The sequence below is a fragment of the Sinocyclocheilus rhinocerous genome, unplaced genomic scaffold, assembly GCF_001515625.1.
Source record: "Sinocyclocheilus rhinocerous isolate Xijiao unplaced genomic scaffold, SAMN03320098_v1.1 scaffold799, whole genome shotgun sequence".
NCBI lineage: Eukaryota > Metazoa > Chordata > Actinopteri > Cypriniformes > Cyprinidae > Sinocyclocheilus > Sinocyclocheilus rhinocerous.
This window is the reverse complement of record NW_015636538.1, coordinates 444,958-458,037: the sequence shown is the minus strand read 5'-3', so window position 1 is coordinate 458,037 and position 13,080 is coordinate 444,958. Positions and strand designations below refer to the sequence as shown.

Genomic DNA, 13,080 nt, shown 5'->3' with positions numbered 1-13,080 from the left:
TTCTGGGGTACTCTCCAAAATGGCGAAAGACGGTAACTCGGGGAGAAGAATTGTTGAATAAATTATGCTATTATTGTTTTCTTTGCGCACAAAAAGTATTCTCGTTAGCTTCGTAAATTTACGTTTGAACCCCTGATGTCACATGGACTATATTACCGATGTCCTTGCTACGTTTCTGTGCGTTGATCGCGGTAATATCCTTGCTGTCTGTGGAGGGTCAGAAAGCTCTCAGATTCCATCAAAAATATCTTAATTTGTGTTCCGAAGATGAACGGAGGACTTACAGGTTTGGAACGACATGAGGGTGAGTAATTAATGACAGAATTGTCATTTTTGGGTGAACTATCCCTTTAATATTACATACTGTGATTAAGATTCTTCTCCCATTGTATGTTTAAGAAGAGACTCCAGGAGGATCTTTCCATATCGCCTGGTATCTACTGCTATTGCCATTTCCACTGGTCCTTCTGTCCTGTATCCCATATTCTAGGTTAGAAACGTCATCTGCAGCATCCTGAACTGTTCTGATTTCTTTTGTCTGTAAATAAATGACAGGATATTTGTGTTGTAGATGGAGGAAGAATGATTATATACCATCACCAGCCCCTTATTTCAGAGACTGGGATGTAGATGTTCAGGTAACTTCCAAAAAACAAAGAAAAAACGGAATCATTCACATTCGTAAAAAGTGCTTATGCATGAAGTGCGGTTTATGAGTGTGTCACTGAATCATTCTCTCAACCAGTTTGTTTAAATATGCAGGCTCATTCAAGAACGAAACAATCGAATCTCTTTATAAATGAATCACTGAATCATTTAGGAACGAAAAATACCACTATTGTTGTTTTGTATTGCCATTGTTCAGAACAATTTTCATTGGCACAATATTGTGTCTAAAATGTCATTTACATAATATTTAATTCTTGTTTACTGAATTATTCTATGAACTGCTGTTTTTTTTCATTTTCTGATGAGCACAGGTTTAATAGTTTAAAGTTTTCAAAAAGCACCTAACTCTAAATTGTAAGCAATAATATTAGTGATGCTTGACTTATTCAATTTAGATGGCAAATTAATTAATAAATCAGTAAGTAATACACAAACTCTAGCAAGTTCTTATCACTTTTTTCCATACATGAAGATACATAGAAATAATTTTAGATTTACATGCCAAGAAATCTGTCTGGACCAATGACGTTGTTGTTAACTAAAACTATAACTAATTGAAATAAAATAAAATATAATACAAATGTTAGATGAAAAAAGGAAATTTTATTAAATTAAGGACTAAAATTCCTAAAATTAAAACTGAACAAAATTACTAAAACTTTAATTTAAAATGAAAACTGAAAATTTAAAAATAAAAGCTAATCCAAAACTTAATAAATACTATAATGGTTTATAAATAATGCTAAAATATCACTAGTCTTGGCTTTTCATCATTGTCAAATGATTATAGGAAACCTTACAGATCAGATATGAGAAAGATATCAAATATGGTTTTGCGGTCTTACCAGATAAAATATATCAAACCTGTTTCTGACTTTGCAAACCCATTTGGGAATTTGAAGACCACAGAATTAATTTAGAAAACAATTCTAGAATTGTATTCTTAAATGCAGGCACACATTAGAAACACATGCTATTTTATGTTTTCAAATGAAAGAGCATTTTGTGGGCATCTAAATTTAAGTCTTCATTCTTGCACTGTTTGGCATGACCTTTGATAATTAGCTTAATGATGATTTCTAGTGTTAGAATTAAGAAGATCTAAAGATTTGCATGGGTGCAAACAGTTGTTCTCGGTTCTGACCGAAACAAACTATCATTCTACTAATACATGACTGTTAATAGTCTGATTGTGTTTGTATTTTCAGATCCGTTCAATGCTGTCAGGTAAGATGAGAGATATAATGCAGGCGGAGGAGTCTCTCCAGATTGACATTCTGACAGAGAGCACAGACACGCCCCCTCAGCCCACCAGCTTAAACTATGAGAATATGGGAGAGATCGACGAGCATGAGTCTCCCAGCATGCCGCAGTCTCCTGTGGGTTCAGACGTCGACTCAGGCTGCTGGATTCGCGATTTTGTCACAACCGAGAGAGGAAGCATCACATGCAGTGAGGACTACTGCACACTCTCCAGTTCACACACTTATGCTGTCTAACATGTGCATGCAAGCTACTGTTCAAAAGTTTGGGGTCAATAAGATTTTTTAAAGAAATTAGCTTTATTCAGCAAGGACAGTAACATTAATCAGAAGTGACATTACAGGCATTTATGTTAAAATATTTCAAATAAACTACCTAGTCAATAAAGAAGTCTGGAAAAAAAATATGAAGCAGCACAACTGTTTTCAGCTTTGATAAAAGTAAGAAATGTTTCGAGCAGCAAATCAGCATATTAGAATGATTTCTGAAGGATCATGTGACACTGAAGACTGGAGTAATGATGCTGAAAATCCAGCTTTGATCTCAGGAATAAATTATATTTTAAAATATATTAAAATAGAAAAGTTATTTTAATTTGTAATAATATCTCACAACATTAAATGAAGCCTTGGTGAGCATAAAAGTCTCAAAAACATTTAAAATCTTACCAACCCCTTTTTGAGTGGTAGTGTACATGTGGCACAAGTTTGGAAACGAGGCTAAATTTGAACAATATGGAATGTATTTTCATTTTTACGTATTACGTAATGTGCTAATATACTACATGTGCTTTTGCTCTTTGCACAAAAGCATAAAAATAAATGTATCCACACATGCTTACCTGCTTTTTGCTTTAATAAGCAAATCCTGCTAAATAGCTGAATCATAGCAGTTTATTTAACACAAATTACATAAAGCAATCAAGTAAACACAGTATATAATCAGACATTTGAAAAGACAAAACTGAGGCATTTTAAAGCGAAAACTAAAGTAAACTAAAAGTACAAACTTGTTTGCAAAGTTTAAAAATTGTAATTTTTTATGTACTAAGCATATTTTATTCTGTACTTTTTTTAATTATATTTTTATATTTAAAGCTGTTCTACAACGCTTTCAGTTCAATGCCATAGTTTTTTGTAAATATGAATGTTTAAATGATCATTAAAGCTATATAAATAAAAATGCAATATGTATGATTTCTGATATATCAATTCGGTTAACATTCACTATCAAGGATAGCTTTGGCCGTCACATCTCACCCTTTTTCTGTTTTTAGCGAGTCATGAGCATTAAGTCGCTGTGCCAAGTTTAAACACCCCTCCATCAAGCTGTTTTTAAACAATGCATCCTATATATAAGAAACACATCTGATCAGGATACACACACACACACACAGTCTGCAAACGCATTTTGTAGAAAGAGCTTTATTAAACATACAGACACAATCAGTGTGAACGCAGGACACATGTTCCCATCAAACAAACAAGAACCCATGTACAGCATGTTTAAGAGAATTGGACTCTGGTTCTGCTGCTCACGGGAGCATTTATTCTGGACTTTATTCGACGAATCAGCATTAGACAATCCTAGACAGATCTAAGACCACGCGGCTGGTCAAATACAAACACGTCCAATGGAGAAGAAACTGGTCCTAGATCAGCATTCTGGGGGGAAACTTCACCATGAGGCACTATCCCACACACGTAACGTAATAAACCAACCTAAACCAGAGCCACGCGGGACACACGCACTCTCTCACTCAAGGGCAAACGAAGCTTCACAAACATAATAAAATGACGAGTGTATACAAGCGCACGCAGACAGACACGCCAAATGAATAAAGAGCTAAAATCCCAACAGTCCGCTTTTGATCGAAGACTGAAGCTGTGAATGTGATTTCGTACGAGCCGGTTTGAAACGCAACAAGATCTGTGGATACTGAATCAGTGACTGCGTTCTAAAGGGAACGGAGAGCAAATGAAATTAAAAGGGAAGAGGAGTGTGGAAGAGTGTGATGTTTTGTGGTGGAGGGGAAGGGGTTGGGGTCCATGGCACAGACGTCATGTTTTTAAGTCCTTTTAGTCCCGTTGAGAGGATAGCATGAGTATTCACATATTCCCTCTCTCCATTCGTCCATCCCTCCGTCTCGCTTACGACGGGGAGAATTTTTTGGCCTGTGCACGAACTCTCTTCTCGTACTCCACTCTATTCTGACTGTAAACGCAAACAGACAGAGCGATCAATACAAGAAATATCTCACATTCAGTGTCATGAAACTAGTGAGCTGCCTACCTAGGGAACATTATAAGGTGTCATAGGTGTGCTTTCAAAGTGAAGGATGTTCCAAACACTAGGCAGCAAAATAATGCTTCCTTACAAATCTAAGACAGATCTGCACTCATCCTTTGTGTATTAGGCAAATCCCAGAATGCACTGCAATGGTATGTGTGCTAATACTCAATTAAGTATTAATAAAAAATAGTTCTATTAAAATAAAAAGATGTAAGTCCATTTCCTCCACATTTTGAAAAAATATGCTGTAGTAAATCATTACGTCACAGATCTAAATTTTGAGATAAAAGTATATCATCATTTTGTCTTTTTATCTCATAATTATTACTTAGTATCCCATCTCCCAAAGTCAATAATTGAAAGTCCTAATTATGACATTAAAATCGACAGTCGATTATGAGTCATAATTATGAGATAAAAAGAAAAAAGGCCAAAATTATCAGATGCTAATCCACAATTATGACATTGAGTCATAATTTAGATAAAAACTCAAAATGATATAAAAAGACAAGTATGATGACATACTAATCTATACTTATGAGATAGTCACAATTAAGATAAAAACTCTTAGATAAAAAATTAAGTCAAAATTGAGTCAATTTTGAGATAAAGGTTCATAATTGAGATAAAACTAAAAATTATTATATAAAAAGACCAAATTCTGACATACTAATCCATAATTATGAGATAGTCAAAATAGTCACAATTATTATATAAAAAGTAAAGATTATAATTAAAAAGCCAAAAGTGACAAAGTCGTAATTAAGACATAAAAAGTCAAAATTAAATAGCATAATTATGACACAAGGTAATTATAAACAAAAGAGAAAAAAAAAACAATGACCTTTTATCAAATTTGACTGTTGCATACTTTTGACTTTTTAATCTCAAGATGACTGCTAAATTCTACTTTTGACACAAAGTAGACAAAAAAGCAAAAATTTGGAGAAAAAAGCCACAATTATGATATTTAACCAATATAATATTTTTCATATTAACTCAAGTGGTGGAAATGGGGTTTAATATTCTATTTTTTTGTTATGGAATCCCAACATTTTTATGTGCATCCTTGTGCTTACCATATTGCTATCTTAGCAACATGCTAACCTGCACTTTCTCGTGTGTTTCTCATACGGCTGACATTATGAGTGCTATTTCTGTGAGAAGCCTGTGAGAAGCATTTCAAATTGACCACTTGTGAGGTTCTAAATAGAACCCTCACAAGTGGTCAATTGGAAATCTAAAATGTGGAACTACGCAACACTTATGTTCTATAACTCTTAGCTTGTGCTTATCATACCAGTATATAGTGTACGCCTCTGCCTGAGCCGGATCTTGTATGTTCGGTTCATTTAGCAGCTCCTGAATCCCTAACAGGATCTGAAGGAAGAAAAACAGCAAGATCAGCTTTTATAAAAGAGCACTGTAGAACACAAAGCACTAGAATAGAACCGACTAGACTTTCAATGGACCTGTTTAATGGTAATGGCAGGTCTCCAGTCTTTATCCTCCTCTAGGATGGAAAGACACACTGTTCCTGAAGGATACACATTCGGATGGAACAGCGGAGGCTCAAATTTACCTTCGGAAAAGAAGCAAGCATTCGTGAGGTGTGATCCAGGCAGCAAGGATATGGATACGGATATGGAAACATACTGGATATGTTTGTGCAAAACTCACATTTTGGGGGTGATGAGGGGTAGTCATCTTTAAACAGCATCCTTAACTTAAACAGACCTCCTTCCCATGGAGTCTAGAGAGAGATGGAGAGAGATCTCACATGATGCTACAGCGGATTAATCGAATTAAAGCTTAAAGGAGCCGTCTTACCCCCTTCTTTCCTGGAATAGCACATTCCCAGTTCATAAGATTCATGGTACCGTCAGGGTTTTTCGTCGGCACAGCAACAAAGCCCTGGGGACATTTGGTCGAGACAAAAGCACTAAGTGAGCACCAGAGGATACAATGCTCATGTGTTACAGGGTTCATAATAAAACAAAGGTTTATTTTGTAGTATATATCCAGAAGTGAACAGATGTGCATGGGATTACACTGATTGTTGTGTGGACTGCAAGTCAATTTAATAAAAGAATATAAGGGTTACTCACGAATGGATGGTCTTTCCGCCATGCTTTGCGCTCTTGCGCAAGTCGACTCAGAGCAATGCCAGACATGACCTCTGAACCTATAGAGAAATGCACATTTATCTGAGTATATGCTAAATAAATAAACGAGAACGCAAGTGCAATATATTTAGAAACTAGAATATTTGTAGTTCTTATAAAAGATTTATATTATGGAATATTTGTAGATCATTTATAGAATATTTCATATTTAGAATATTTATAGTACCCATCATATAAACCTGCCTGTGACAGATGCACTTGAGAAAAGTTCTAAGGATTTTTAAACTAAAAGGGGTTTTTTTTGCATGCCAAAGCAATTTTTAGCAGCCAGGCAAAATGAATATTCAAAGATTTTATTTATTTTTTACCAGTAATAAAACTTCACACACATTTTGGTGAATATAAAATCATGTAAACTAAATTGTTATAGTTCATCATGAGTTAATAAATGAATCATTCTAATATGGTAGCTTCAGGGTAAACTTTTTTGTAGGTTGTTCATTTTTGACTGGGAACACAACAGGAGTAACTAATTATGGATTAGTATTCCCAAAAAAGAAAAAGTAAATAAAGTAAGTAAAATAATAATAAACATAATAATAGAGAAGTTGTGGGAAAAGCCAGGCTGTTTTAGTCCAATGCAATAACAACAACTAGCATTTCTGGGAAAAAAGAAAATTAACTTAATTTATATACTTTATTTGGTTTATCATAATCAAGAGTTCGTAAATGTTATGAAATCCACAGTATGACATCATAATCAAAATTTGACGTCACACTATGCGCTTAAGCAAATTTTCATTACACCACAATCAAAACTGAGGTTGTTAACTGCCTATTACGACGATATAATAAAGGTTGTTAACTATAGATTATATTGTATGATAGATTATGTCATAATATTAAGTTTACAAGCTTGATTAAGCAGTCACATCTCAGGTTTTTAAGTCCTCATAATGGCATCATAATAGAAGTTCGTCCTACACTATGACATAATGGAATTTTAACTCCACGTTATGACTCCATAATCACGGAAGGTTTTGACTTAACATTATGACGTCATAAAATGTCAATAAATATGGAGTCGAGCGCTGGAACGCTGTTCATAAGCGCGCGGGACAAAGAAACTCGACTTCCTTTGGCGCGAGCTCGCGTTCACACAGCAACCATGCCAAACAAAACCGATGCGAGCGTCTACCGGCCGCCGAAACACAATAATACATCGACCGTACCGACAGAACCGCCTTACCTTGTGAATCCCAGTGTTATTCGACTTCTGGGCCCGCGTATTCGAATCGTGTTTGACTCGGAACCACAGCTGTGAAGTTTCCCTCGCGAAAACACATTCGGTTCTGAAGCAGTCTAATCAGGACCCGCGGCACGACGCGCAGATCGCCTGCAGGAAAATCGAGATAACGCGAATGCTGTCCGTTCAACAGATAGAATTGTTTAAATATTTTAGCGTTGACATACAGGCGCCATGTGTTTAGGAAAATTAGACGTTGTATTTTTACTCCGGTGGAAACAATTTAGAGCAGGCATTCCTTTAGACGGCTAATATTTAAAGGTACAGTACCAGAATTTAAAAAAATCTATCTATCTATCAGGGCAAATTTATAAATAAATAAATTAATAAAGAAATATACAGTTTCAAAGAAATCGGCAGGTTTACTAACCATAAATATATATATATATATATATATATATATATATATATAAATAATAAAAACTTAATAAAGTAGTTGTTTTGTCCTGGATGTTCAAAAAGTCACAGGAATAAAATGGAGAATATAAATAGAGTCCTTGAGACTTTCAAAGAAAGGCCTAATTTTCATGGTTTCGTTTATACAGCTTTCCAGCTATAAAAATATACCCTAGTTCCTATTGACTTCTATGTTATTTTTTTTCCATACTATGGAATTAATAGGGACCAGCAACTGTTTGGTTACAACATTTTGATGTATTTATTTTTAATTTATTTACTTTTGTAAACTGAATTTTTTTTTATCACCACACGGTGGAGCTGTGAATGTAGAATTGAGTGAGCTTGATTAATTCTAGAATATTTTAAATGAAATGAGAGAAAACGCATAATGTATGTAAATATATTGACCTCATGAATTTCCAATCAGTGTTATTTCAGTATTATTTATATGCTATTATACTATTTGTTAATATTTTGAATCAGCTTTTATTTTTATTTAATTTTAGGCATTTTGCTAAATACTTGTCCTTTTTATTAGTTGTTAATATTTCTATTTAGCTTTATTTTTATTTCAGTTTTAGTTTGAGTAATTTTAGTGCTTCAACTTATTTAAGTTAGTTGCTAAAGCAACATTGCTAATTCAAATTTGAAAGTTTATATTATTACAATTAAAAAGGATTTTTAATATATAGCTTTATTTATTTATTTTTTTCCAAAATGGCAGTAAAAAGCACACAGACATGTGACTATTTGTTGAAATTGCTTATATATTTTAAAAGTGTGTGGATGTGTGTCGCTACATTCAACTACTTGAATTTTACAGTGACGTGATTTTGCAGAACCGGTTTACATGTTAGAACATGTTAGCATTTTCAAAAGTCATACAAATGCATACGCTGCTACCTTATAGGATATATAGTATATACCAAAATGTGCAAGATCAGGACAGGCAAAGTGTCATTTAAATGCTTCACATCCTGTCTCTCCTCTTGGCTGACAGACAGAAAAGCTCCTTTCCTTTAAGGTCCAGCCAAGTATTCAGTAATAATATACACTAACACATTTCTTAACAGCAGTTCACCGCTACCTCTGAAATATTGCCTGGATAATAATAACAACAGCAGTAGTGCAAAAGCGATAATTTTCACATTAAAAGGAGTAAAAAATCATTCAAAAGTTTGGGCTCAGTAAGATTTTTTTTTTTTCCAAGAAAATATTTTTATTCAGCAAGGACACATTAAAAGCAACAGTAAAGACATTTCTAATGTTATAAAATATTTCTATCTCAATTAAATGCTGTTTTAAACTTTCTATTTATCAAACTGAGCAAATCAGCATATTAGAATGGTTTCTGAAGGATCATGTGACAGTTAATTGTAATAAAATTTCACCATATTACTGCTTTTACTGCATTTTTGATCAAATTAATGCAGAGACTATACTTATACAAAAATATTTAAAAATCTTACCAACCCCAGACATTTGAATGGTAGTGTAGCTAAAATCTCAACACCAAGAAATATTAATTAAAATTTTCATTTGTGCTCAAACATGGTGCTATTGCCAAATTTTTTACTGATTTTCAAAATCACTTTTGTTGCATATATAAATCATAGGACAGTAGGGTCCAAAAGTCTGAGACCACAAAAAAGGGATTTTTTTTTTAAACCTTCGCAAAAAGAGTTAAAATAATTTTCTCTTTTGAAGTAGTGTTAAATAAAGTCCGTACTATATCTGTGTCTAATCAAATGACATTGATCATGTGACTCTTTGTACAGACGCTCAGATTTTCCTGCTTCCATTGAAGCTCAAGACGCTCTTTGAAACATTGCAAATCATGCAGGAGTACATGACCATCAGGTTTTGATCATGTTATTGATTAAAGAAAAAGGGAGACAAACCAAAAAGGTGGGCAGTGATTCAGAGTGACCTGTCCATTTCCTTTTGTTCCCTGAGATTGACATTGGTCCAGCTCTCCAGATCCTGTCTCTGAATCCATGAAGATCAAAACAAACAAGCACCATACAGACTGGATTGCAGTGGACATGCTCTTCACGTGCGTCAGGTGTCCAGTGCTCTCGAGGCGTGAAGAGAACAAGCTCATGGAATGTTCTAGAAAGAGCTGATATGTCTCAAAACGCGGGAGCTCTAGATGATCATATTCTAGAACCACGTTCCTGTAGAATCTGAGGGAAAACAGCAGAGGATTTACATAAAACCACAAAAGATTACTAATCAGCACTAATCGACTATCACCAATACCCTAAAACACAACAGCCATACTTTGAATAACATACTATGCATACTATAGCTGAAGAATTCTAGTATGTACACTACAGACTTTTAAATGGGTCTTCTGCTCACCAAAGCTGCATTTATTTGATCAAAATTACACTAAATTCAGTAATATTGTGAAATAGTATTACAATTTAAAATGACTGTTTTCTATTTGAATATGTTGTCAAATGTAATTTATTCCTGTGATGCGCAGCTGAATTTTCAGCATCATTACTCCAGTCTTCAGTGTCACATGATCCTTCAGAAATCATTCTAATATGCTGATTTGCTGCTCAAGAAACATTTCTGATTATTGTCAATGTTGAAAACAGTTGTGCTGCTACATATTTTTATGGAAACTGTGATACACTTTTTTTTATTTTTTATATTCTTTGATAAATGGAAACTTCAAAAGAACAGCATTTATTGGAAATAGAAAAAATTTGTAACATTATGAATGTATTTTACTGTCCCACACATGCCGCTTACCTTGGCTTTCTCACTGGGTTGAGTGTAGCTGCTGTATGATTGGTTGTGCAGTTCCTTAGAAACAACACACAAGAACTCCGCCTGATCTTCATTACCATAGTTATAGGAGGATCCGATATTGACCAACTACACAAAACATGAATGAGAGAGAAAATGGAGAGAAACAGACAGAGTTTAGCAACTGTTCTCAGTGAGTGACTATAGATGGTTAAAGGAATATTTCACCCAAAAATGAAAATTTACTGAATGCTTACTCACCCTCAATCCATCCAAGACGTAGATGAGTTTGTTTCCTCATCAGAACAGATTTGGAGAAATTAGTCATTTCATCACTTGCTCTGCAGTGAATGGGTGCCGTCAGAATGAGAGTCTAAACAGCTGATAAAAACATCACAATAATCCACAAGTAATCCACACCACTCCAGTCCATCAGTTAATGTCTTGTGAAACGAAAAGCTGCATGTTTGTCTGAAACAAATCTATCATTAAGTTTAGACTGTTGCTTCTAACTAAAATATGAATCTTCTATACATAATATTGCTTTCTCCGGTAAAAAGGTAATCTCGTCTGAATCAGGAGAGAAATATGCAAGCACCATTTACAAGGGAAAACAGTCCAAACAATATGTGGGTGGATTTTGATGTGAGAGAATAACAGGGGATGGCCTTTTTCACTGGAGGAAGCGTATGGACTCCTTTATTTAGCCAGAAAAAGTTCAAGTCAAAGTTTAAAGTTAAAAGTGTCTTGAATTTGTTTCTTACAAACATGCAGCTTTCTGCTTCACAATAATTGATGGAATAGATGGACTGTTGTGAAGTGGATTATTGTGATGTTTTTATCAGCTGTTTGGACTCTCATTCTGACGGCACCCATTCACTGCAGAGCATCCATTGGTGAGCAAGTGATGAAATGCTACATTTCTACAAATCTGTTCTGATGAATAAACAAACTCATCTACTTCTTGGATGACCAGTGTACATGTTTAGTACATTTTCATTTTGGGGTGAACTATTCTTTCAAAGCGACAGTCCACCTTAAAATGCTGATGATTGTGCGTCACTGGAAACATTTCCCCTGCCTTAACTCAGGTTTGACTTCAGTGACAACTGGTCATGGAAACATGACATTTGGCATATTTTTACTATTAGCAAGAATGTGATTGTAGAGCTATTTGTGATTCTAATTTAATTGCGATTTCACACTTTTTTCTACTTTTTTTCCTCATTTTGGAGCTTGACTGTATTGGTTGCCATTCACTTTCATTGCACAGGAACCATGTGAAAATTGTGCAAAATATCTTAACAATGAAGTACATAACAAAGGGTTTTGAAATGGTCATTTTAGGTGAACAATCCCTTTAACAAAAATACAACAGGGTGCACATAAATTGTCAACATGCTCGGAAATGCAATTGAATGCAAAGACTCGGCCCTTGTTAAAAACATGTGAACACAATTATAAACATGCAGAACATGTGTGAATCACCAACATCCACGCAGGCGACAGCATTCACTGTGACCATTGCAATGAAAATCAGCATGCAGTGGTTAGTGGGAGGACGGGGGATCGTTGGACACACCTCTCCACTGTGGGCGGGGTGAGTTTGGCTTGACTCCTCCCCCTTCACCTCTCGAGACACAATCAGGAAAAACTCTGACTTCTGGGCCCGCCCATAACCTACACTGACAAGCTGCAACAATCAATCAGAGCGTAAGGCAGGGCCTGCATCACACACCGCAGGTCAGCTGAACCGGCGGGAGCGATTCTGATTGTTGTGGAGCTGGAATGATCAGATGAACTAAAGCCGGGTTCGATTTACCTGCTCAAACTTCCATCCGTCTGACATGGTCGAGACCATCTGAGTAAGTTCTTCCTCTTGACACTGTAACACTCTGTAAACATGCTTGACCGGCGACTGAAAACAGAGACAAGGATGGTGAAATATGTAAAGCATCTGTCTTTCATTTACACACTACATGTAAATAAAGAACATGTCATTTAAATATAAATGAATTTAATTTATATGTGTGCCTGAAGGCACATGTGGATTTGCATTCTGCCTGTTTATGCCTGAATTAAACTTTATTTCCACAGATGTAGCTCATCACATTAACTATAGATAAGTTTAACGGACTTTTGACAGCCACAAAGTGTCACAATCATTTTCATCTTCATTTTGAACAATATATCTAGATTAGATAGATAGATAGACAGACAGACAGACAGATATAGATAGATAGATAGATAGACAGACAGACA

General features: G+C 35.0%; 3 protein-coding genes across 4 annotated transcripts in view; 1 reads left to right on the top strand and 2 right to left on the bottom strand.

The window, feature by feature from the left end:
• LOC107747866 (interleukin-9 receptor-like) overlaps nt 1-2,173 on the top strand; it is a 7,622-nt gene extending 5,449 nt beyond the window's left edge. Inside the window, exons 7-9 of the mRNA XM_016562483.1 lie at nt 400-490; nt 572-638; nt 1,878-2,173. Coding sequence (XP_016417969.1) covers nt 400-490; nt 572-638; nt 1,878-2,168 — 449 coding nt within the window. The 3' untranslated portion in view covers nt 2,169-2,173. The remainder of the gene's footprint in view (nt 1-399; nt 491-571; nt 639-1,877) is intronic.
• Nucleotides 2,174-3,338: 1,165 nt separating this feature from the next.
• LOC107747869 (SUMO-conjugating enzyme UBC9-B-like) lies at nt 3,339-7,829 on the bottom strand. Its single transcript, XM_016562486.1, has 7 exons — nt 7,600-7,829; nt 6,333-6,409; nt 6,055-6,138; nt 5,905-5,977; nt 5,697-5,806; nt 5,525-5,604; nt 3,339-4,146 (listed from the first exon to the last, which is right to left on the bottom strand). Exons 2-7 carry the CDS (start codon nt 6,396-6,398, stop codon nt 4,083-4,085), a joined length of 477 nt encoding a protein of 158 aa, XP_016417972.1. The 5' UTR covers nt 6,399-6,409; nt 7,600-7,829; the 3' UTR covers nt 3,339-4,082.
• A 2,156-nt stretch (nt 7,830-9,985) lies between these two features.
• Nucleotides 9,986-13,080, bottom strand: part of LOC107747868 (BTB/POZ domain-containing protein KCTD5-like) — an 8,392-nt gene continuing 5,297 nt past the window's right edge. The window contains exons 4-7 of one of the 2 annotated variants that reach the window (XM_016562484.1): nt 12,641-12,736; nt 12,401-12,511; nt 10,822-10,947; nt 9,986-10,241 (exon numbers count right to left, since the gene is read on the bottom strand). In XM_016562484.1, the coding sequence (XP_016417970.1) occupies nt 10,212-10,241; nt 10,822-10,947; nt 12,401-12,511; nt 12,641-12,736 (363 nt within the window). In that variant the 3' untranslated portion in view covers nt 9,986-10,211. The remainder of the gene's footprint in view (nt 10,242-10,821; nt 10,948-12,400; nt 12,512-12,640; nt 12,737-13,080) is intronic. The other variant, XM_016562485.1, reaches the window with a different exon arrangement.